We start from the raw sequence: 26184 nt of genomic DNA, 5'->3' as shown, positions 1-26184 counted from the left end.
GATTTACACACAAGCCTTCTGCCCAGAAGTGGGAGCGCTCTCCTCTCTCTTTGGGAAGCGCAGGCTGCCGCGTGGACTTGTTCTTAGCGGACAGTGGCGGCTGCTCACCCTCCACCTGCCCCACGGTCACTCAGACTTCCACTGTTAGAGGACAGTGGCGGCTGCTCACCCTCCACCTGCCCCACGGTCACTCAGACTTCCACTGTTAGAGGACAGTGGCGGCTGCTCACCCTCCACCTGCCCCACGGTCACTCAGACTTCCACTGTTTCTTTCACTCGGGATGTCATCACTTACGACAAATGCAGGCCCACTTCTAGAAAGCTCCAGAACCATGAGCTCCATTCCCGGCTCTCAGCACCCCTTTGTCAAATACAGCTCCCCCTCTAGGCAGAGCTGGAGAGCAACAAACCCATCCGCACGTTTCACGGAATCCGGACAATAAAAACCGGCTGCGAGAATTCACACAGTCTTCTGTAGCATCTCACCCACGTGGGCACTGTTTTCCAAACGTATGAGCTCTGAAATTCTGACTACCTACGATTCCATTAGACTATCAGAAAGCATTTCTAAACTTTAATGATTCCAACTACTGCCACGTTGGATACATTATACCAGCAATTGCCCTACGAAAAATACTAAAAATGTTGTCATCAACAAGAAACTGGCAGGTTTAGAATGTTATTATGCGTATTCTCTGGCCCTTAATGTCTGAATATTTAAGCAAGGGCAGGCAATGGCACCAGCAGTCTTATTTCCATAAAATGAGATTTAAAAATTCCTGCAAGAGAACCACAGGTTATTTTACGACAGCATGTGTCAAAATCCACTAAAAATGCTATCTTTTTTAGGAAAAGTTAAAAGTAAAGCTTTGAGCTAGATAACTTCATTTTTTTATTGATACTGAGCTATTGACAAATAGTGGCCAAGAGATGATAATGCCTCATCCACACATTCTTTTGGGTCTTTCAGGGATTCTAATATATTTTTCTAAAAAATTACCTAAATCAATCTTTTGAATTTGTATCATTTGACAAGTTTAAAGATGAGATTCAGGCCCCAGGTGCTGGTAAAGACCTGGAAGCCACGAGCACCCAGACCTCGGCTGGTAGCCTGAAACCCATGGAGGGTGCTTCTCCCAAGCACAAACAAACAAAAAACTAAGGGTAAAAAGATTAAAAACAGGAAAGGGGAACTTCCGCCTCCACAGGAGAGGGGGAGGGGTGAGGTGTGGATTAGGGATATGCTCATCTGCTTTGCTTAAACTCGGGAGTTAAAGCCGTCAGTCCTTCTACAGAAGTGGGAAAGTAAGCTTTATGTACCATCCTACCTGTAGGGAAAACCAGAGAAGCCAAACACAGGCAGTGACACTACATGGTAAGAAACGTGCGGCCAGGCAGAAAGCCGATCCTGGCAGCTTCTCTATCCACACGTCCCTCACCCATGACCCTGAGCAACCATGGACTGCACATATTCAGGGAAAAACTGCATCTGCACGGAACAGGCACAGATATTTTTGTGCCTGTCAGTCTTCCGGAAACAACACAGCAGAGCAACCGTGGACACAGCATTCACTCGGTGTCAGGGATCATAAATAACCCAGAGAGGGCTGACAGCGTGCCGGCAGCTGTGCATGGAGCACGTGCAAGTAGCACACCATGTCACAGAGGGGTGTGAGCAGCCTCGGAGTTTCGGATCCATGGAACTCCCTAAGGGACAGCAAAGCCCACACCACCCAGACCTCATCACGAGATAACTGAGCGAGGAGGCCGGCTCCCAGCTGAAACCCTGGTGTGACTTCCCTCACACCTCAGGCCCCAAGGGAGGCTTTCTCCGACAGGCCCCCTGGGGATGCTGACCTCCTCGCTCCAGGCTGCCCCCTGCAGTCTCCGTAGGGAGTCGGCCCCCTGCCAGCTGCACCCGGACGCAGCCCTGCGCTCCCAGTGCAGATGGCATCACTGTGAGTCTCTGTCTGAGGACTCCCTCCGTCGCCTCTGCAGAGAGCCCCCTGTGGGCATGGGAGGAGGAACCTTGAGGACAGGTCTGCCCGCTCTGATTCAGTACCCAGCACTTTTCTGCTCTTGGTCCCCCCACAAACTACAGGGACCTCTTATTGGCAAGCCTACCAGACGACTAGCCATCACCATTCCTAGCAGGACGGAACCCCGGCAGGGGCGCTGTCTCTTCTCGGGGTCTCTGTCACCATCACGATAGACGAGAGCGGTGGCCCTTTTCTTGTCCATCTGCTGATTTAATTGGCTACTCAGCCTTCTCTTCCGGCTCAGTTGAGCCCTTGATAACACTGAAAGTAAAACGCATAATGCAACATAAAATGCCAACAGTTAGGATACAGTAACTGGTCTAGCGATAAATACAGGGAGGTAAACTCAACTTCAACAAGCAACAGACCTCGACTGAATCAAGAGGCAAAAACCTAACTCAGTGCCGTGTTAGACAGACACGTCTGGAGTGACTTGGAAAAGCTGACAATACAAGATTAGGAAACACAGGCAGAAGGAAGCTTTCACAGTATTTACACCAAATAGAGCGAAATTCAGCCCTGACCATTACATGAACCCATATATTAAAACCGATTATGTATTAGAGGGGGAAACACCCAAAAAAGAACAAACATAGCATGAAATCTTCCTATTTCAGTTCAACAAAACATCACACTGCTTTTGTCAAATTTGAGAGGTGCATGCACACATACACACTCGGAGAGACAGAGAGACACCCCAAAGAAAGAGATCCCATGCCCTGGCCCAATCCCCTAATGCCTGCAACAGCCAGGAACGCCTGCATAAAAGCCAGGGCCCAGGAAAGCTACCCAGGTCTCCCACGTGCATGGCGGAAACCAAACCACGTGAGACAACGCCACTGCCTCGCGGGGTCTCGGCAGCAGGAGGCTGGAGTGGGGAGCCTCAGCCAGGAGGACACAGGTGCTCCGGTGTGGGATTCAGGCGCCCTAAATGCCAACCAGAGCCTACCGCCTCACCATGCCACGTGTAAATTTATAAATAAGGGCTCTTTCTAAGAAATAAAAAACCAAATGATATTGCAGAATTTCTGGAAAATGATTAACACTAAATTGTATGTGCAATATTAGCTAAAACAATGGCCAGAGGAAATTCATGGATATAAATGTTTGCAGTAATAAGAAAAAATAATTACTATAAATTAAGTATATATCATTCTCAAAAAAATAGAAAAAAGAACAAAAGGTGTTGCGGCACAGCAGGTTAAGCTGCCGCTTGCAATGCTGGCATCTGGTATCAGAGACCTGCTGTGCAGTTCTGATCCAGCTTCCTGCCACTGCACCTGGGAAGAAAGCAGATGACGGCCCAAGTACCTGGGCCCATGCCACCCGCACAGGAGACAAGGATGGAGTTCCTGGCTCCTGGCTTCAGCCTGGCCAGCCCTGGGTACTGCAACCATTTGGAGAAAAGAACCAGTGGGTAAAATATCTGTCTGTATCTCTCTCTCTTTCCCTCCATTGCTCTGCCATTTGAATGAATGAAAAAATAAAACATTAGAAATAAGAACAAAAGGACATCAAGAAATAGCAAAGGAAGGAAATATGAAAGGAAAAAAAGTAGAAATTAACTGATTAGAGGAAAACATGGAACAAATTAAGCGCTTAATTTCACGAAAGGCATTGGTAAAATTGATAAATTATTAGTTTATCTTAAAGAAAGGCAAAACATCACAAAGCTAAAAGCATGAAACAAATTGGGGCATAATTGTAAATATCAAGGAAATCAAAATAATGAAAGTTTGGACCACAGTCCTTAAAATATACACACATCTGTGTGTCTGTACACGTGTGTGAGAAAATACTCACAAGTCTGTTGTATCATTTGACAATGGGGATACATTCTGAAAAGTGCACCGTTAGGCGCTTTCCTCCTGTCAAACACAGCAGGGTGTGCTCACACAGAGTAACACAGCTGGAGGGTGGGTGATAGCACCTGCGGAACCCCTGCTGTCTACACTGTCTACGCTGTCTACGCAGGTGCGCGCCTACGCATGAAATAACCCGAAGCTACAAAGCATCATCATTCCTTTGCAAATCACAGATATTCGAGTCACCACAGATGATGGCACAAAATGTTCACCACCCGATGCTAAATAACCTTGGTGATTATCTACTATGTTATCAGGTAACACATTTTATCAAAATCACAACTTCACGTCTGTCAGCCTCAGGATTCGCATTTATCTTTCACAACTGTATCTCAGAGGAACAGGAAAGGAGCCTGAATCGTGACGCATTTGTCCCTTCAAAAGAAACGCATTTATTTCAAGGAAAATAAACGAACAGAAAACGAAACAATCCTAGGTAAAATAAAGCACGTGCCTTCTCTCCCAGTGGCTCCTCACGTTCTCTGCTGCTATGGACACCGTACTCTTCCAAACCACCGGACGGGGCCTCAGGAACACACCGGTCCATGTGTTCCCCGCCCGGTTCAGATCCACAGCCCTCTGGCTCCCAAGTGGGTGTGCCTGCTGCATTTCTACGCCTCCTTCCCCTCCACTCTTCAAGTCTGCTTCTGTCCCCTGCCCAGATCCTTGAGATAACAAACTGGGGCCTCGGCCCCTACTAATTCACGCCTGACCCTTCGTCATAGTCTCATCCAACACCGGAGCTCTGCCTTCCAGCTCAAGTGGCATCTCTCATGCTTCCCTAAAATGCCCACAAAATTAAACACACACACTCAATAAGCAGCGTGATAAACTTCAGAGTGTGTCTTAACAGTTACAAGTGAAAAAGAGCCTATGGCAATTTTAATTCAGATCACCACAGGGAGTCCAATCACAAAAGAGAAAATACACAGGAGACGAAAGAGCAGGTGCACCTTGCATGCACACCTGCTCCCCCCCCGCGCACACACATCTGCACACACATGGACACCTCACCTGCTTCCCCACCCCCCACACACACATCTGCACACACACGGACACCTCACCTGCTTCCCCCCACCCCGCACACACACATATGCACACACGGACACTCATCTGCTTCCCCCCCCGCACAAACACATCTGCACATACATGGACACCTCACCTGCTACCCACCCCCACCGCACACACACACATGCACATACATGGACACCTCATCTGCTTCCCCCCCGCACACACACATCTGCACATACATGGATACCTCATCTGCTTCCCCCCCACACACACACATCTGCACATACATGGACACCTCATCTGCTTCCCCCCCGGCACACACACATATGCACACACATGGACACTCATCTGCTCCCCCCACCGCACACACACATATGCACACACATGGACACCTCATCTGCTTCCCCCCACACACACACATCTGCACATACATGGACACCTCATCTGCTTCCCAAACCCCCCCACACATATGCACATACATGGACACCTCACCTGCTACCCACCCCCAGCACACACACACATCTGCACATACATGGACACCTCACCAGCTTCCCACCCCCCCCACACACACATCTGCACATACATGGACACCTCACCAGCTTCCCCCCCCGCACACACACATCTGCACATACATGGACACCTCACCTGATCCTGGCTCAGAGAGGAGCGGGGGTGCCAACTACAAGACAAGGTGCTCCACCCCTCGGGTGCTGACTGCTGCTTAGGAGACAGGCTGTGTGCGTGTTCTACACGTGCACAGAGAGCTCTAGGAAGAGGCAGCAAAGCAGGAAACTGCTATCACCTCCATGCAAAGGGAGGCAACGGCCAAGCCAACACTGAACCGGGAGCGCTGCCCCTCCACAGACCCCCACGGCGACCAGTCTGGTTCAGACACCGGCACCAGCGAGGGCAGAGGAAATTCTCAGCACTGCAGTTGATAAACGCCAACTCAATCAAAAGGTCAGAGTTTCTCAGATGAGCAAAAATAATACAGAGTCACGGGGAGGCAACAATATTTAGGAGACTGAGCAGGGACAGTTACCTAAATGTCAAAGGAAAACAAGTGGTCTTGAAAACGTTCTTGGGAAACATGGATCATAAACAAGATACACAAGGTTTTCTTTCCTTTTCGCCTCTGAGCGGGATCTCACCAGGGACACTCAGGAGGATCAGACATCTGTTTAGAAAGAGCCCCTGGGAGCCGGCGCCGTGGCTCACTTGGTAATCCTCCGCCTGCGGCGCCGGCATCCCATATGGACGCTGGGTTCTAGTCTCGGTTGCTCCTCTTCCAGTCCAGCTCTCTGCTGTGGCCTGGGAGGGCAGTGGAGGATGGCCCAAGTGCTTGGGCCCTGCACCCGCATGGGTGACCTGGAAGAAGCACCTGGCTCCCGGCTTCAGATCGGTGCAGCGCCGGCCGTAGTGGCCATTCTCACTGTCTATAACTCTACCTGTCCAATAAATAAATAAAAGAAAAAGAAAAGAAGGAGCCCCTCGCACATCAATAGGAATTCCGACAGCAGTGAGGCAAAGCAGACACCAGACTCAGGGTGAAGGGGAAATAGGAACTCCGACAGCAGTGAGGCAAAGCAGACACCAGATTCAGGGTGAAGTGGAAATAGGAACTCCGACAGCAGTGAGGCAAAGCAGACACCAGACTCAGGGTGAAGGGGAAATAGGAACTCCGACAGCAGTGAGGCAAAGCAGACACCAGACTCAGGGTGAAGTGGAAATAGGAACTCCGATAGCAGTGAGGCAAAGCAGACACCAGACTCAGGGTGAAGTGGAAGAGAGAAGGGTGCAGTCACTGGGCTTGAGGCAAACTTGCAAGACAATGCCCCAAAGAAACCACCAGCCTGCGGATGGGTAACTGCTTTTAAGACGCAGGAAGATAATGTTGAAGATGAAGTTGGCAGCAGATTACCAACATCAGTTTGCAGGGAAAAAGTTAACTCTGCTCACTCCCTGATTGAAGACGATGGGCCGCTGACACAGGAACAACCCCAGCACCACCACCATCTCAGCGGGTTCTGACCAAAGAATTTAAGTGGGGCAAGCTGTCTGCCTGATGAGTGCCCCACTGCTGTGCCCAGGTCAGGTCAGATGGAAGCAGGGCTTGTGATGGACACTTCAGACACGTGCAAGGAAGACCCTGGACCCTCTCCTGGGGGAATTGCAATGAGACGAACGCGGCTTCACCAGGGCTACAACCAAGCGAAGGCCCCCAGGAGGGGAAAGGGGGCCAGGCCCAGCACAAGCAGCCTCGCTAGGGCTATGTTTCCTTTATCTCTTCATTCCAGTTTCCCATGAACATTGTAAGTGCCCTCGTATGCAGGCATTTCCAGAGAATGCAAAGGGACGTGATATCAATAAACGATAAACACAAAATCCAGAGTGACTCAGATAAATGTCAGCACAACAAACAGTCTCCTGGGATGACAGGCAAGAGGGAAAGAAGGAAAAACCACAGGAAACCAAAATCAGTTTTTAAAAAAGATTTATTTATTTGAAAGGCAGAGTTACAGAGAGAGAAGGAGAGGCAGAGAGCGGTAGAGACAGAGAGAATCTTCCATTCACTAATTCACTCCCTAAATGGCTACAACGGCTAGGAGTGGGCCAGGCCAAAGCCAGGAGCCTGGAACACCATCTGGACCTCCCACGTGGGTGGCAGGGACCCAGGCACTTGGGCCGTCTTCTGCTGCTTTCCCAGGCGCAGAGCAGGGAGCCGGATCAGAGGCGGAGCAGCCAGGACTACAGCCGGCACCTACATAGGCTGCCAGCATTGTAAGCCGAGGCCTAACTTGCTGCAGCACAACGCCAGCCCCAAAATTATTTTCTTAAAGTTAAAAGATTTATAAATGAAGACTAAAAATCAATAAGTGAAAATGCTACTAAGCCTTGATGATAACTGAAACTAGTTGAACTGTTTTGGTTTGCTTGGTTAACTTTGGAGGCAAAAACATGAAACATACGCATCTCTGAACAAGAAGCAAGTGGGGCTGACTCGGACTTCTCACACCAGCAGTCAGGAAAGAACACGGCCACCTCCGGGGCTGTGGACAGAGGCCGGGTCCCGAGTGTTGTGTGCAGGGTTAAGTCGTTTATCCTCAGGTAAGGCAACATATCCCCGGACCTGCAGGCTCACATCTCCTCACTCCAGTTATTCTGTTTAAAAAATAAACTAATTTTCCCAAATCAAGAACCAGGAATCATTAAGCTGAACAAAGCTGATGGTCAGTAATGAAAACGGGCTGGAACCTGAATAAAAGACGCACACAGCACACAAGCCGAGCCTCTCTTCTCAAAGTCAGAACAGCGCAGGCCCCAAGCTAACAAGAATCTGCATCTGAAGCCAAGACAGACAGAGGACAGGTCCAGCGCTCCTTAGACTCCAGTGTCCGGGACTCAACCCATTTCTCAGCATCGATTCTGGAAATTCGGGCTTTGGAGAGTGCAAAGGAATACAGCATGATTAGTTGGCACTGTAGCAGCAATGCAAATGCAGTCTTTACTTAGTAAATCCAGACAGCTAATTAAAAGATGCAAATTAAATGTACATTTTCATTCTATTACCTCACCAAATTACATCAGAATGATGGCTCACCCTACAGGGAAGGCAGTCACTAAACCCCAGCCTTGTACTAAGTTTCATTAAGGTTCCTTAATGCTTAAAAATTCAGCAGGCATGGAAAACCCCAGAATATTACCAACAAACAAAGGCAATAAAAGAAAAACTGGGGGGTAGCAAAAGCAATGTAGAGAAGTTGTTTCAAAAAGAAATGCGTTAATATTTAAATAGAAAGGGATAACATGGCCTTGGCATGGGCAGCAACGTCCGAGGCTGGCATCGTGGGTAGTGGAAGGACACTCAGAGTGAGCAGAGCTAGTTACCACACCCGCTGCAAGGGAGCAGTGAGCAAGCAGGACAGCCAGAGGCCAGCTGCTGCTGCGACACGGGCTGCGATCCCAGGCACTCCCGTAACTCCAGCGTCTTCCTGGGGTAGGTTTTCTCAGGGACTGGCAGGTTTCCCAGCCAGGGAGGTGCCTCTCCAGGTGGAGTGCAGAGTCTGCACCGCCCTGAGCTGAGGGATCTTCCCATCCACCCAGTGTCCTGGGATGAACCTCTGCCTGCCTCCCTGATGGACAATGACACGTTTGGCATTTGGATGAAGGTCTCCTTCTGTAACTGCTTCAGGCAGGACAGGGACATCGCACTGGCCCTGTGGGTGGTTTGGGGTCCTGGCTGCAGACATAGAGCTGGAAGGGAGCCTCAGCGAGAGGGGTGATTCATTCCGTTCCTGTGTGCACCAGTGCATTTACCTACACCTGCCAAGTTTCCCAGGTGAAAGGCACGTGACTAGACCTGCGCCAGACAAGGCACGGAGAAACAGCACCGCCACGGAGACCCTGCACCTCGGGAGTGCGGCTGAGCTTCCAAGTGGACAGAGCAGCGGAGACAGGAGGACTTCCCACGAAGTGCCATGGAGCTTAGATGACTTGGAGATGAGACCGTGACATCTGGGCTCCCATATCATTTAATCTACGAACTATCACTCTGAGATTGCTTTAGATAATTAAAAATATTTGGGCAGAGTCTCAGGTTGGCATTTTCTCCCTCCACCCCCAGCAGCACAGTCCATGCGCTAGAGAAAGCATGGTCCATGTCGGAGGAGCCTCAGGGAGCAGCAGACTCTGGGTTGACGAGAAGCCAAGACCTCCACTTGACATCAGTATCTCAATGTCTGGGCAAGGAAGTAATCACTTCAACATTCCCCTTCAGTGAGCGTTATCCCTAAATTAACAAAGTGCCCAGGGACACCTCTCTGCCAGGGCACTCTCAGAGTTTCCTAATACCACTTTGTAATGAAACAGATTACCTAAGATGATTAATTACACTGGCACATGCGTACATGAGTGCAGGAAGATGCTTATTGGTAGAGGAGAGAGTGCTGGTGAGAAAAAACAAACCCCATGCGATCTGTGAAAAGTCAGCAGCTTATCACAAACAGGAAGTTACTCTCATTAAAAAAATGAGCTATTCATTCTGGCTTGTATTGACCCTACGGTCTTGAAGACTTGGAAGAGGCCCCAGCTGGCAGAGCCCCACCTACGGAGCTAACACAGGCAGCACACACACAGAACTAGGCATCCTCGGGCTGAAGGCAAGAACAGCTCTGCCCCTGCTCTGGTCTGGGGGCTCCCCGGAGGCCTGAGCAGCAGGGGGACAGCCGCCAACCGGGAGGACCTACGCAGTGCCCACGGCAGGGACTGTGCAAGCCACATTGGTGCCGCCTGCCAGTTTGCACCCTCCACATCTTAGCCACACCACAGAACCACCACCGTCTTTCATGGAAGAAGACTTTTTGAGCCAGGAAATACTTGACCCCAGGAAAGAGAAATCCACAGATGTTCATGTGATAGAGACACATGCAATGCAAGGAAGGCACTGACTGCGCAGGACTGAGAATGTGCTAGTGTGGGTTCTAGAATGTGCTAGTGTGGGTTCTAGAATGTGCTAGTGTGGATTCTAGAATGTCCTAGTGTGGGTTCTAGAATGTGCTAGTGTGGGTTCTAGAATGTTCTGGTGTGAATTCTAGAATGTTCTAGTGTGAGTTCTAGAATGTGCTAGTGTGGGTTCTGGAATGTTCTGGTGTGAATTCTAGAATGTTCTAGTGTGGGTTCTAGAATGTGCTAGTGTGGGTTCTAGAATGTTCTAGTGTGGGTACTAGAATGTTCTAGTGTGGGTTCTAGAATATTCTAGTGTGATGTGAATTGAAAAACTGCATAAATCAATCAGAACTCTGCCATCACTGTGACTGTGTGAGTTGTTGCTGTAAGGATGTATACAAATACATACGCGTAGATGACGGATAGATCCAGGCAAGTGGACTCCAGAAATGGAATTTTAAAAATTTTGGCAACAAAGGTTTTGAATTCTACACATAGTTTTTGATAATATAAATTTTCTTGAAGGCCCTTCATACGTAGATACATAGTTAGAATTCCTTTTCAAGGAGAGGACTAGAAGAATAAAATCACGTTCATGTAAAATTAGAGGATTTTCCTTCATTGCTTTCCTAATTCTGTATTAATGTTATTGTCAATTTAAAACATTTGTCAAATAGGTCTGAATTTGTGAAGTTATATTTAAATTACTTTAATTTGGGACCCACGTTAGCTCAAGTGAAGATGACATCTTAGAAGGAACAAGTGAGTCTCAAGTCTTTTTTAAATTGGTACCGCACTGCCCTATATGAACCAGAGTCATCTGTGCATAAATTCCTAAGGCTAAACCTGTGGCACTTAGCATTTTGATCATGTTGTAGAACTTAACAATTATTGCTCACATGAATTCTGTGATAGTGGTCATTGAAGAAAGGGAGAAACCAAGCAAAACTATATTTTTTAAAAAGTCTGCCCCAGTTGCACACATTAAAATGGAACAAACTCCAAAAACTGCTAACTGGAATATGAAGGGTAAGGCTCACGTCTTAAACGTTTTTGTCCTGCTTATTATTCAATTGGCCTGATAATCTGATACGTGACCACGGTGAAAGATTTGGAAAATACAGGAAGAACAAAGAAGAGATAAGAATGACCTATAATTCTCTATTTAAATGTAATAACTGTTGACCTGTCCGTGTGTTTTTATTCATGGAATCATTCTATTGTGATCTGCTCACATTCCTGCTGCCAAGCCGTCAAGCTCTGCTCTAACTCAGCACAAACCGAGCTGGCTGCAACAAAGGAACGCCAGGTGTCCAGGCCGACACAGACTTGAACTGTCTGCTGCCAAGAAGCCAACTCGATCGTTTGGTTTATTGTTCATCTACTTCCACGCGATGCTAAACACCACTTGCAGCCAGTGAATACCATTTTGAATAGGGCAGGTCAACTCTTTCCTCTGTAATAGGGATCTGTCTTTCCCCTCTTCTGTTGAAGAATTTATTTTTGCAATTCTGTTTCACCCCAGGGTCTGTGCATGAATGTCTTAAAGAACAAGAAGTACAACGTCTCTTTAGCCTCAGGAACTGGCTATTCGGCTAATACAGCGCGCACTGCTAACAATGGGAGACGTCTTGAGAACCGCGTCGTCCTGTGGTTTTGTTCTGCAGATGTCATGGAGGACACGGACCCGTCTCAGAGCCGCAGTCCCTGGGAGAGTCTCGTGGGCCCTCGCCGTGCACGCCGTCCTAGCCTCCACACTGCAGAGAACTACACTTTCATGTTATTTTTCATTAGCAGTGCCTCATTTGTTTTCAACCCAACTCATCAGCTTTTCTATTTTTTATAATTTTTATCTTTTATTTAAAAGATAGATCTGAGGCGGACATTATGGTGCGGTGAGTTAGGCTGCTACCTGTGACACCAGCGTCCCTTATGGGTGCCAGCACAGATCCCAGATGCTCCACTTCCAACCCAGCCCCCTGATGATCCTCCTGGGAAAGCAGTGGACGATTGCCCGAGTCCTTGGTTCTCTGCCACCCATGTGGGAGATCCGGACAGAATTCTGGGCGCCTGACTTCTGCACGGTTGAGCTCCAGCCATTGTGGCCATTTGGGGAGTGAACGAAGATTTCTTTTTTCTTTTTTTTTTTTTTTCTTGACAGGCAGAGTGGATAGTGAGAGAGAGAGAGAGAGAGGAAGGTCTTCCTTTGCCGTTGGTTCACCCTCCAATGACCGCCGCGCTGATCTGATGGCAGGAGCCAGGTACTTATCCTGGTCTCCCATGGGGTGCAGGGCCCAAGCACTTGGGCCATCCTCCACTGCACTCCCTGGCCACAGCAGGGAGCTGGCCTGGAAGAGGGGCAACCAGGACAGAATCCGGCGCCCCAATTGGGACTAGAACCTGGTGTGCTGGCGCCGCAAGGCGGAGGATTAGCCTAGTGAGCCGCAGCGCCGGCCCAAGATTTCTTACTCTCTTTGGGTCTCCCTCTCTCTCTGTAATTCTTTCAAATAAATAAATAAACCTAAAAAAAAAAAAGACCAAGAGACAGAGACAGAGAGATATATGGAGATACTTCCATCTTCCAATTTAGCAAATGCTCTCAACAACTGGGCCTCGGTCAGGCCAAAGTCAGGAGCCGAGAACTCCGCCCTGATCTCCCATGTGGGTGGCAGACACTTGAGTTCTTGAGCCACCACCTGCTGCCTGCTAGGGGACACATGAGGAGGAAGCTAGAACAGAAGCCGGGCCACCAGGACTCTAATGGGTAATGGGGCTGTAGGCCTCCACTAGGGGGCGTAGGCCTCCCACACAGAGACTCAACCACTGCACCAAACACACAGCCTTGCTTTCTTGATTCCAACAACCACCTTTTCCAAACACACTAGCTCTCCTATGGTCACCGTGCTGTGCACGGTCGAAGCGACTGTCGTTCTGTGACATCACATTTTCGGTGTACTCAATTCTCATCAACACTCACTAATTACGCCCATGGTGGGGAGGTCTCTTTCTTGTTTTGTAGTGTTGGACATTCTAACTGGGCTGTGATGATGAGGGTGGAAGCCCCTGACAGACGCGCTGTGTGACCACCTTTCAGACATCCGTGTTCTCTTGCAGGACGGTGTCAGCCTGAAGCCACACTTGTTTACCTTATTTTTGAACAGACACATTACACAGATCTGCCAGGTACAACATGGGATTTGTGCCTGGTGCCCACTTTCCTGTCCCTCTCTCGGGTGGGCAGAGTTGTAACTCCTGTGCCACATGCAGTTACATTTAAAGCCCCAAACTAACGAGGGTACACGCTCACAGCTTCCAACTTCCATGTGGGACGTGGCCTTTTAGATCTGAACCGAGACACCAGAAAGTTCACTCATCTTCCTAGGCCACAGTCATGGCCCAAGCGACCACATGCCAGGTTGCTGTTTCTTCCTCTCTGTAGCACCTGGGCTGCCCTTTCTTTCCTATGGCCTCAGACAAGCATTTATAGGGTCATTTTGGTTCATTTTTATGAAGTAATAGGAGAATTTCCAGTTATTCTAGCCTTCCATCTTAATGTATCAGATATTATTTTAAATGATCTCATATTTTATAATTCATGCAGTCATTAAACATACAGTTATAGAATAATATCTTTCTACCTTTTGCTATTATAAAATAAGAATTAATATATAGTCATTTAAGTATCTACTCAAGCTTCTTATTTAACTGGGCATAAATTTCTGGAGGAAAAATACTAATTTAAACACCTGTTATGGGGGCCAGCGCTGTGGCATAGTGGACAAAGCCCCACCACCTGCGATGCCAGCATCCCACATGGGCACAGGTTCAAGTTCCAGCCGTTCCACTTCTGGTCCAGTTCCCTGCTTGTGGTCTGAGAAAGCAGAAGATGTCCTTGGGCCTGAGCACCCGCGGGAGACCTGGAAGCAGCTCCTGGCTCCTGGCTCCTGGCTTCGGATGGACACAGTCGCAGCCATTTGGGGAGTGAACCAGTGGAAAGAAGATCTCTGTCTCTCTGCCTCTTGTAACTCTTTCAAATAAATAAATCTTTTTTTTTAAATAAACCCTTTTAATGCACATTGCCAAGTTGAGCTCCAGTGAAATTATATTTATTTATATTCCAACAGAAGCATATAACAGCGCCCATTTTGCTATACCTCCATGAAATTGTATTTTTTTAAAGATTTATTTATTTGAAAGTCAGAGTTACACAGAGAGAGAGAGAGAGGAAGAGAGGGAGGGAGGGAAGGAGAAAGGGAGGGAGAGAGAGAGAAAAATCTTCCATTCACTGGTTTACTCCCCAGATGGCTGCAACAGCCAGAGCTGGCTGATCCGAAGCCAGGAGCTTCTTCTGGGTCTTCCACACAGGTGCAGGGGCCCAAAGACTTGGGCCATCCTCTACTGCTTTCCCAGGCCACAGCAGAGAGCTGGATTGGAAGTGAAGCAGCCGGGACTCAAACCGGTGCCCATATGGGATGCTGGCACTGCAGGCAGTGGCTTTACCCTCTACGCCACAGCACTGGCCCCTGTACTGCTTTTTAAATCTTATATCCCTAAATTGTTTTTTAAAAATTTTTTGACAATGGCAACTATTTTTAAATACGTAGTAGCCATTCATCTTATTGTGTTAGAAGCTTTTGTCTTTTAGCAGCTTTCATTACTGTCGCATCCTCACTGCACAGAGCCACCGTATTACATCAGCCGATGCTCTTCCTTATGAGTTCCTTCATTTTCTGCCTATAAATTTTAACATTTCACAAGTTTTAAATTTCCATATTTTATGTTTTGTATTGTGAATTCTACATAAGTTGAATATTTAGAAAGACCACCACTGAGTAAATAACATTTACATTTATTTGCATTATATCTAGTTTTCATCAAGCGATAGCAAACACTGTCTCAGGAAAATTGGGAAATCCATTTTTTTTTCATTTCCCTTTACACTGATGTGAAATTCGTGGAGTGCCACTTCTTCACGTGTTGTCTTTCTCTTCTATTGATTTAGCTATTCAATCCCGATGCAGCTGTTTTTGCTACAAAATTAATAAAGTGCTTTGAAATATCTTTTAGGATAAATAGCTATTGTTTATCTATCCTTTTCTTTGGTCATTCTACTTGTTTATTTGAAAGGAAGAGTGAGAGAGAGAGAGACAGAGGGAGAGAGATCTTCCAACCAATGATTCACTTCCTAAATGTCTCCAACAGCCAAGGGTGGTCCAGGCCAGAGCCAGGAGCCAGGAGCTCCATCCGGGTCTCCCACACGGGTGGCAGGAAACCGAGTACTTAAGCCATCATCTGCCACCTCCTGGGCCTATTAGCAGTAAGGTGGGTGGCAGTGGAGATGGGACTTGATCCCAGGCGCTCCTACACGGAATGTGGGGATCCCAAACAGCAGCTTAGCTGACCGTACCACAGTGCTCACTTGGGATTAGGCTTATGCATTTATTCTCCTTTACAAATTTCAGGATTTCCATGCTAAGCCTCCTGCTGCCCTAATATCCAGTGGAATCATATGAATTCTCTAGATCTTACTGAGAAAGAACAATAGTAATATTTTTCAATCTTCCCACCCAGAATCATGATAGATGTCACAATACTAGTTCAACCAAGCTTATCATCCTGAAAAAAAAAAAAAGCCATACAGAATTTAACACACAGGTTGACCATACTTCTGGCTACGGTTACTCTTAGGTCACTTGTATTTTGCTGTAGAGACTGTGTTTCTTATTGCATTTCCTACTCTTACAGCTGGCACCAGGAACACCCTTCTGTACACAGTTTCGGTTTGGCTACTCAACTGAAATTACTTCTTAATGGATTGTCTCTGTTATCTAAGTCCATCACATAGCGACATACACACGCACACTGTTCCTCCCTGTGTCTTACACCAGGAGCTTGCATTCCAGACTATGGCTAATCACGGATGCTGACGGCGTCCCTCTGCTTCTTGTTGGGGCATCATGCTAGACCTTCACAGACACAGGTGTCCGCAGGCACCTCTGCCTCCCTGCAGCCTTGCACTCCCTGTGCATGACGCCCGCTACACTCGCGACTTCTCTGCCTCTCGGGCCAGGAGCACAGAATGAGGGGCTCTTCCCTCTCACACCCCCGCGAGTTCTCTCTGGTTCCCAGCACAGCTCTCACGCTACACATTTTGCATAAGGAATTTCTTTGCTGTAATGACTTCCTGCAGGACAGTATAACTTATTAATGCAAAGTGGTTTGGTCTCATATATGCCTTTCCCTTGCATTCTACTTAAGAACTATTAATATATTTATATGTTGTCATTTGGTTTTTACTTGCCTCATTGTTACCCTATTTCTTAATTTCATGTAATATTGTAAGTGTGTCATGAAAATACTTCTTTCTAGTGAACTGAGCATTTTAAGGAAAGATAATCACAATCACGTTTATTACCAAAAACACACATCTGCTCTGCTGTCAATGAAGTCTTGAAAATCGGTCTTTTGAGGCAGGCGTTTGAAGCAGGGGTTGAGACGCCCCTTGGGATGCCCACATCCCATATCAGTGCCAGGGCTTCTGTGAGAATGTGGAAGCTCCACTTCCGATTCCAGCTTCCCGCTAAGGCGCACTTGGGGAGCAGTAGGTGGTGGTTCAAACACTCGGGTGACAGAAGACATGGACTGAGTGCCCACCTTTTGGGGGCACTTGGAAAATAATCCCAGTGGGTGGGATTTCTCTCAAATAAAAATAAAAGCGGGGGCCAGCACTCTGGCGCAGTAGGTTAAAGCCCAGGTCTGCAGCACCAGCATCCCATATGGACACTGATAGGAATCCCGGCTGTTTCACTTCCTATCCAGCTCTCTGCTGTGGCCTGCGAAAGCAGTGGAAGATGGCCCAAGTCCTTGGGTCCCTGCACCCATGTGGGAGACCTGGAGGAAGCTGCTGGCTCCTGGCTTCGGATTGGTGCAGCTCCGGCCATTGTGGCCATCTGGGGAGTAAGCCAGTGGATGGAAGACCCCTCTCTCTCTCCCTCTCTCTCCCCCTCTCCCTCTCTCTCTCCTCTCGCTGTGTAACTCTGACTTTCAAGTAAATAAGTAAATCTTTTAAAAATGATAAAAGAAAAGCTTACTTATTTATGTGCATGTAGAGAGACAGACTGTGGTTACTGTGAGAGTTTTCTCTAAATGGAGAGAGAGATGGGAAGAGCACATGACTTAGAGCGGGAAAATGTGGACTTGAATTCTCCACCACTTTCTGGAAGTCTGACTTCTGGCAAACCATTTGGTATTTCTGAATCTTAGATTCCTTGTCAGTAAAATTAGGATATTATCTTCCTTCTAAAGCTCCAGTATTTATTGATCAGATTAATGCTTAGTGAATGAGAGTCACAGTAAACATGGCTATGATTATCATTTTTGTCCAGGTGCTGTAAATGGCAATGGTTGTGGGATCCAAAGTTAACCTAAACATCTCATGGCACAGTGAGGGAGGCAACAGGGAGGGGTAGTAACTGCGGCAAACCGAGGACTTTATGTTCTAGCCAGCGCAACCCAAATTCCCTCTGCATGCCAGTGAAAACACACGAGACCTCCGGCCTGCATTCTGTCAACGTTCCTGCTAGACTCGGAACCAAAGACAGGGCTGGTTTTGAGATACGTCTGTAGATACACACACGTGGATTCAAGAGTCTGAGGATATATAGTAATGGAGATTAGCAAGTTAAACAAGAAACAAGCACTATTTCAGATAATAGGACCTAAGAGAAGGTACAAAGTGAACCTTGGTATCATGAATGACTGAGTCAATGCGTTTCAATTAAACAGGAGTCACTTATGAGGGGCATGGGCAGGAAGGTGCATCCCAGCTCTACGTGGTTAAAAATTCCATTGTGTTTCTAATCATCTACTTAATTCCTTGAATACCAATGTGCAATTAACATTACAAATAATCAAGGTTAAAAATATAATTAATGCAAGTGTGATTTAGTTATAATTAAACTAATTACACAGACGTGTAGGATAATAAGGGACTTGCAGGCCATTATGGGGATGTAAATTTATTCTTCTTTCAAGAGAGTGATTTGAATTTCATTTTCCAGTTCTTTTACAAATCACAGGATGGAATTATAAAGGAGAGAGTCAGTCTTCCAGGGATGAAAAAAAAACCTTATAGTTTTTATTCCCTCTTAAATTCTAATTCTTTTACTTATATATATAATCTTGTAAGTAGAGAAATGGGCAAATGACAAAAATTTTGAGAAAAAGTTAAATTATATTCATCATTTAGAGAATAAGGATAGAAACAGTATCTATCACTTAATATATTTGTGGAGTGAAATAAAGCTGGACAAAACAGCATATTCACAGCTTAACGGCTTGGTTATTTATTTTAATGAGAAGATACTTACAAGCATTTAAATCAGAAAGAAAACAACAGGACTAAACAAAGTATGCTGGAGGATTACAAGAATGACAAAATTTAACAGCCTGAAAGCTGCAAAAACACGTGGGCTGCTAACAACATTTCAACTGGGGACTGTAAGCACCTTATGCTTTTCCGGGGTGGGGGTGGGGGGGTAGGGTTTACAGAATCAAGGCCTGATTCACAGGGAGGCCCCACCTCACCTGAGGAGAGGCCCACTGAAGCTGTGCGGGCTAACAGAAGCGTGTGTGCGGTCCACACGGAGCACAGAGGCAAGACCAGGACCAGGCCATTGTCACCGGAAACGGGCAATTCATGCAGCTGCAAGACGGACCCAAGCCCAGCACTGGGCAGGGAGCCAATGATGGAAACGCCAGAAACCCTTACACAGAGGGTGTCACCCGGAAAGGAGAGAAAACCAAAGCAAACTCACCTGTAACCTAGGCTAGAAGAACCCCAAGCCACAAGACAATCCAGCCAGAAGGAAGCAAACAACGATAAGCAAATATTCTGATACGCACAGGCTGATCTGGACGAATAAATCTAAGATATGCAAGGGCTTTAGAGAAAATTGAAAAACTAAGTGGCGGCATTTATGTGCTTTGAATAAACCATAGTCAAGGGTAAGGCAGGGGCCGGCATCTGACACAGCCACTGAGACGCAGTGTGCGACACCCATCCCTTATCCCGGTTCTAGTCTGGGTCTGAGCCGGATTCCAGCTTCCTGCTAAGGTGCACCGAGAGGCAGGTGACGGCTCAAGTACTTGGGTTCAAGTAGCCGAGTTCCCAACTCCCAGCTTTAGCCCAGCCTATCCCTGGCTGTTGTGGTCATCTGAGGAGTGAATCAGTAGATGGGAATCTCTCTCTCTCTCTCCCTTTCAAATAAGTAAAAATTTTACAAAAAAGAACATGGCAGACAAAAATACCATAAAGACATTAAATCTCAATTTGTAGTGTAAGCCTGATATAATGCTATTCAAAATTCAAATATTATGACTGTTTATGGAGTCTGATGAAATGATTCCTCTAAAAATGTACTAATGAAGTGTTTAAAATGGTCCAAACAATTCTGAAATCAAACTGGAAGAGAAGCCAACAACACGATCTCCCAGGATGCCACACAAAACAAGAGGAACTGAGACCAATCCCCAGGCAATCTGAGAACTCAGTGGACAACGCAAGAGCTTCTCATCAAAAGAAATTTTGTGGAGAAAATGGTATTTCAGAAAAAAATCAAATTATAGTTCAACTATACAACATATTCAAATATAAATTCAATATAAATCAGACATAAATGTAAAAAATACCTATGAAAGAAAATATAAAGAATAGTTTTACAGCATCAAAAAGGAAAAAAATTTTTAAAAAAGGAAAGAATTTCTTGAGTCCAAAAGAAGCAACAAAGAAAACAGTAAAATCAACTCCATCAGAACTGAGAACAGCTGTACATGTAGACGTCCCAGTTTAAACATGAGGAGCCTCTGAGAGAGAACACAAGATACAGAGCACGGAGGAAGCCGAGCTTCGAGGACCCACGAGAGCTCCTGCTCTCACCAGACGCACACAGCAGACGGACAACATTACAGACAAAAAGGTGTGGGACAAAACAGGCAACCAGCAGCAAGGAAACCAACTAACAAATGTAACAAATAATGTAAATAAATAAAAAATGTGATACATGTGAGTAGCACTCGTCCAAGCATAATTAACGAGAACTCAAATCACCTAGCAGTGAGGTGCCCTGCGCATCAGAAATGCACAAACGGAAACTTTTAATCAGAATTACTTAAGATTATAAAATGCTTATGGAATAAAAATGCAAATGAGAGACAAAAAATATTCTAAGTCTCATCTGTGTTTGAAATACGCATATCGCTTTCCACACAAACTCACTTAAACTCAGATAACGTAAGAAATCGGATGTAAACATCAGATATGTATTTATATATTAAATTAGGTTGGGAAAAGACATGCAACTAGTAACAGTGGATTTTAGAATTAAGGGAGATTTTTACCCTCCTGGTGCCTGGTTCCTCACAGGCAGGGACTACATATTTGTTGATTCAAAGAATGACGATGCTGTTTTTCTAGAAATTACTCCACACGACCCCCATGAGAGCCGAAAGGAAGCACGTTTTCTCCGCAGGGATCAGGGACGGTTCCAGGGCCCCAGGAGGCAGACGAAACCAGGCAGCGGGCCTACGTCTGGGATGCCCTTCAAGGAGCACACGCTCCCCCGGGTGAGTGATTACTCCGAGGGCCACAGAAGCGCAAACAGGGGTCCGGGGCTCTCGCTCCGCAATCTCCGAGGCAGCCCCGCGGCGTCCCCCGCCCAGGGGTCCTCCTGAGCGAGAACCCACACCTGGGGCTACGCAGACGCCCCGAAACGGACACCCGGAGCTCAGGCTCCTGGCCCGGAGCTGCTTCGCTATGCAGATGACCAGAACAGCTGCGGGCAGCGTGCGGGCCGTCCAGGCTCAGGGCAGGGCCGTCCTCGCCCAGACGCAGGGCACCCGGGGGCGACACTCCACCCAACGAACGGGGTGCACGCGTGCGCGCGGAGGGTGCCCGGCCGGCCACGCCGACGCAGGCTGACCGCGCCAGGGGCCACCTGTGCCTCCCACAAGGGCGGAGACGGCTCCGCACAGGGCTCGGGCCCCGCTCTCTGGGACCTCAGTGTGTGCGCCACAGCCGGCACACCCAGGGCGCGCTCCGCAGCCGGCCAGCGGTCAGCTGTCGGATCCTAGGGCACGCGGTGCCCTGGGGACCCTCCCAGCCTCGCTGACGCAGGGACACGTGGTGGCCCTCGGGACCCTCCCGGGCCGCAGCTGTGGCGGGAAGGGTGGCGCGGGGCGGTAGGTACGGAGCCACTGAGTTTTCCAGCCTCGCCCACCTACCCAGGGCACACGCGAGGGAGCCGGCCCTTACCCCGCGGGCGTCCTGACCACAGCGCGCCCCGAACTCAGGCCGACCTCGCCCGTCAGCATGCCGAACACGGTGGTCTTCCCCGCTCCGTTCACGCCCAGCAGCCCGAAGCACTGCGGAGAGAAGAAGAGAGTGCGCTCCATCAGCCCTCAGCGCGACAGGTGCTGTTGGGGGACAGCCCGCTGGCCCTGGGGCACCCGGCCCTTCAGTGCTGCTGAAGACAAGAAACCTCACCGTGGAAGCTCCGTGAGAGGAGAGTAGACTCCAACAAATCGTGAACAGAAAATAAAAGTGCCGTGGGTTAGGCCCCTGGTCCCGGCATCCTGCTCCACTTCTGACCCAGCTCCCTGCTGGTGGCCTCGGAAAGCTGGGAAAGGTGGCCCAAGGGGCGGGGCCGCTGCACCCACGTGGAGGCCTGGGAGGAGCTCCTGGCTCCTGGCCTTGGCCTGGCCCCGCCCTGGCTGTTGGGGTCATTTAGGGGGTGAACCAGCACATGAAAGACCTCTCTCTGTAACTCTGCCTTTCAAATAAACAAAACTTTTAAAAAAATTAAAATTAAAAAAAGACTCCAAAAAGTTAATGGAAAATTAAATTTTTAAAAGATGTTTTGCTGCAAAATGATTTTTTAAACTCATGCATAGATTTTTCAAAACAGACATTTTTCATAATCTTTCTGAAACCCTCTAATATTCACTGGGACTCGTATCATATTAGTTTCCTGGGGCCGGCACTGTGGCGCAGCGGGTTAACGCCCTGGCCTGAGCGCCAGCATCCCATATGGGCACCGGTCCGAGATCTGGCTGCTCCACTTCCGATCCAGCTCTCTGCTCTGGCCTGGGAAAGCAGTAGAGGATGGCCCAAGTTCTTGGGCCCCTGCACCCACATGGGAGACCCAGAAGAAGCTCCTGGCTCCTGGCTTCGGATCGGCACAGCTCCGGCCATTGCGGCCAGTTGGGGAGTGAACAATCAGATGGAGGACCTCTCTCTCTCTCTGGCTCTCCTCTCGCTATGTAACTCTGACTTTCAAATAAATAAATAAATCTTAAAAGGAATTTTTTTCCTGATTTCACATCTGTATATTTAAAGTGCTTTCTCAGGGCCAGCACTGTGGCGTATCAGGTTAAGCCGCTGTCTGCAGCGCCAGCATCCCATATGGGCATTTGTTCAAGTCCTGGCTGCTCCACTTCCAATCCCTGGTAAGGTGCCCGGAAAAGCAGAGAAGGACAGCCCAAATGCTTGGGCTCCTGAACCCATGTGGGAGACCTGGAAGAAGCTCCCGACTCCTGGCTTCAGCCTGGCCCAATCTTGGCCGTCATTGCCATCTGGGGAGCGAACCTGAAGATGGATGCTCTCCCCCCACCCAATTCTGACTTAAAATATATACAAATATATTTATAATTTCTTGCTTTAAAAAGATTTATTTGAGAAGTAGAGTTATAGACAGAGAGAGGGGTCTTCCCTCTGCTGGTTCAGTCCCCAAATGGCCGCAATAGCCAGAACTGGGCCAGTCCAGAGCCAGGAGCCAGGAACTTCTTCCGGATCTCCTACATGTGTGCAGGAGCCCAAGCACCTGGGCCTGCTTCTTTCCAGGCCGTAGCAGAGAGCTGGATCAGAAGAGGAGCAGCCAGGCCACAAACTTGGCGCCCATGTGGGATGCCGGTGCCGCAGGCAGAGGTTTAGCGTACTATGCCATAGCACCAGCCCCTACATACCGGCTTTCTAAAAGTATTCCATCTCCACCCTCCCTGCACTCCTCGCTGTATATGTAAGTATTGTGACAACAGCTTTTGTACACTCCTTTGTCCACTGAAATCCACTCCTGACTCAGTGTGGGCCGATCCCGATGTCAGTTCTACAGGTGATCTCACCTTCTGTGTTCACACCCAGCATCAGGCACCTTCTCCCCCGAGTGACTACTCCGAGGGCCACAGAAGCGTAAACAGGGGTCCCGGGCATGGGCTCCTGTGTGGCACCTTCCACGTGCCTGCCCGAGCTGTGACGCTCATGAACCCTGGGAGGACAGACTCCAGCTCTAACGGGCATCTTGGATCATTGCAGACACTCGTCGCCGTTCTCACGCATCTGTCCAAGTCTCTCCCCTACCCTTTAGCTGAAACCCAACTTGGAGAGGCAGTGGCAAGGCGGGTGCTGATTTCCAAAGAAGGTGAAGAATCAGCGAGCTGGGTGAGGCTGCCTCGCCAGCCGAGCGGCGGTGAGGAGGAGCTGCCCCGGGATCTCCCCGTAACGTTGGCTCCTATGCTCCCAGGAGCCACCGTCCAGGTTATCAGGAGCTGCCGGGATTGCGCAGGCTGGGCGCTGGCCTCAGAATCCTCCCCTCTGACATGCCCACTCTCAGCCCACGGATGACAAGGAAACCTGCTCTGAGTTTCTCAGGAGCTGGTAGCAATACAAAGGCAAGGTGCTCTTTTATTTCTAAGTTTAATTAACAGTATTTTTTTTTTTTTTTGGACAGGCAGAGTTAGACAGTGAGAGAGAGAGAGAGAAAGGTCTTCATTTCTGTTGGTTCACCCCCCAATGGCTGCTATGGCCGGCGCTGCACCAATCCGAAGCCAGGAGCCAGGTGCTTCTCCTGGTCTCCCATGGGGTGCAGGGCCCAAGCACTTGGACCATCCTCCACTGCACTCCCTGGCCACAGCAGAGAGCTGGCCTGGAAGAGGGGCAACCGGGACAGAATCCGGCGCCCCGACCGGGACTAGAAACCAGTGTGCTGGCGCCGCTAGGTGGAGGATTAGCCTAGTGAGCCGCGGCGCTGGCCAACAGTAATCGTTTCTACGGCTGCTATCCCTTTATGCGCTACCGACGTGTATGAAAGGTGCCTACTGGAATTCCTTCCAGATCCGTGAAAGAGTCTGAGCCACTGCCGTGGTATACGATGTCCCCAGAGCCGCATTTTGCTAAATGGGCTCAATCAGAAACCAAAGAAGTCAACTCCAAGTCACAGGAGGAAAAAGAAAAAGCCACCCCATTGACCAAACCAGTAAAAACTGCCCAACCACGTGAGACATTTAAAATCAGGAAACAACCAGTCAGCAAAGCTTTTGCTATGAAAAGCGCCAGCAGACCCTCAGTGAAGGCTCTGCTTCTAGGGGCCTGGCAGGAACTCCCGAGGTTGACGGCTGCTGGTAGCTGCGATTTCCCACCTTCTGACAAGAACACAAGCAGACCGACAAGGGGAGTTACACAAGAGGATGCACACAGAGCTCTGTACCTCTCCCCTCGGAATGGCCACGCTGACGCCTTGCACGGCAGACGTCTTCTTGCAAAAGCTGCCGTAGCGTTTGCTAAGGTTGTGCAGCACAAGGAGGTCTCCCTCTGTCCTGCCCTCCGACACCCTCAGCTGCTCTTTCCAAACATCCACATCCTTGGAAGACCTGCCGGTGCTGGGGAGGGTAGAGGGACCCCTGGAGAGGAGAAACCGGTTAACTCACGCTGGGAACCACGCTGGGATCGGATCAGCAGAGCACCGCCCGCAGGTCCCTGTGGCGTCTGCTCTGCCATCTGGGCTCCTGGTCACAGGCAAGTGTCAATCGCATCCCTACTTTAAAGGAAAGTGTATATGCCTAAAAGACACCAAAATGGATCAGCAGCAAACCACAGCTAGTTTCTGCTTTTATGAATAAGCTGTGCTAAATGTAAAAAATCACGTTGCTGTAAGCCTTCAACTTTTAAAATTTTATATTTTCATTTTATTTGACAGCCAGAGAGACACACCGAGAAAAAGAGAAATATCTCTCGTTTGCTAGTTTACTCCACAAATGTCCACGGCAGCCAGCGCCAGGCCAGGCTGAAGCCGGGAGCCTGGACTCTGTCCAGATCCCCCATGTGAGTGCCAGGGACCAGGGTACTCGAGCCTTCACCAGCTCTCCCCCAGGGTGCATGTTCATAAGGAGCCGGATCAGAAGCAGAGGAGCCGGGACTCAATCTAGGAACCTCAATACGGGAAGTGGGTGTCCAATCAGCAACTTATCCACCATGCCAACCGCCCGTCTCTATAAAGGCATCAGCTTTTGAAAGCACTTTTGGTAATCAGTATTTAATAAAATAGACTATTTATAAAGGTATGCAGATATAGTGTTTTTAACATATTGGCTTGCATAAAAGGGTTGTCTAGCCAACACTGTGTGCAACACCTTATCAAAGCATTTGATAAGCCAGGTGAATATAAATGCAATCTTCAACTGTAACTGACCGACTCCCTAAGTCTGAGCTGCTCACTTTTCAGTCTTCTTTATGATTTTCAGTCTGGTGCATTTTAACTTTCAAAAAATTTTCAATTTCGCTGTAAACTGTGACATGCCAACATTCTAATGATTAACGATGCACAGACAATGGGAGCGCAGTCACGCACTGCTTAGCAGCAGAGACTTATCCCAAGAAAGGCTCATCAGGCAGTTTCTTCATTGTGCAAAGCACCACAGCGTTTACTTTCAAAACCCTGGGTGATATAGGCTACTACACATCTAGGGTATTATACAGAGATATTCACACACATATA

The 26184-nt window shown here is 48.3% G+C and overlaps 1 protein-coding gene across 1 annotated transcript in view; it reads right to left on the bottom strand.

The window, feature by feature from the left end:
• LOC103345127 (ATP-binding cassette sub-family A member 13) overlaps positions 1–26184 on the bottom strand; it is a 302255-nt gene that overhangs the window by 68872 nt on the left and 207199 nt on the right. The window contains exons 38-39 of the mRNA XM_089315631.1: positions 24898–25090; positions 21672–21781 (exon numbers count right to left, since the gene is read on the bottom strand). Coding sequence (XP_089171757.1) covers positions 21672–21781; positions 24898–25090 — 303 coding nt within the window. The remainder of the gene's footprint in view (positions 1–21671; positions 21782–24897; positions 25091–26184) is intronic.

Source organism: Oryctolagus cuniculus, chromosome 16 (genome assembly GCF_051225735.1).
Source record: "Oryctolagus cuniculus isolate XC-2025 breed Fujian yellow rabbit chromosome 16, ASM5122573v1, whole genome shotgun sequence".
Classification (NCBI taxonomy): Eukaryota; Metazoa; Chordata; class Mammalia; order Lagomorpha; family Leporidae; genus Oryctolagus; species Oryctolagus cuniculus.
The sequence above is the reverse complement of the archived record's forward strand: the minus strand, read 5'-3'. Positions and strand labels throughout refer to the sequence as shown.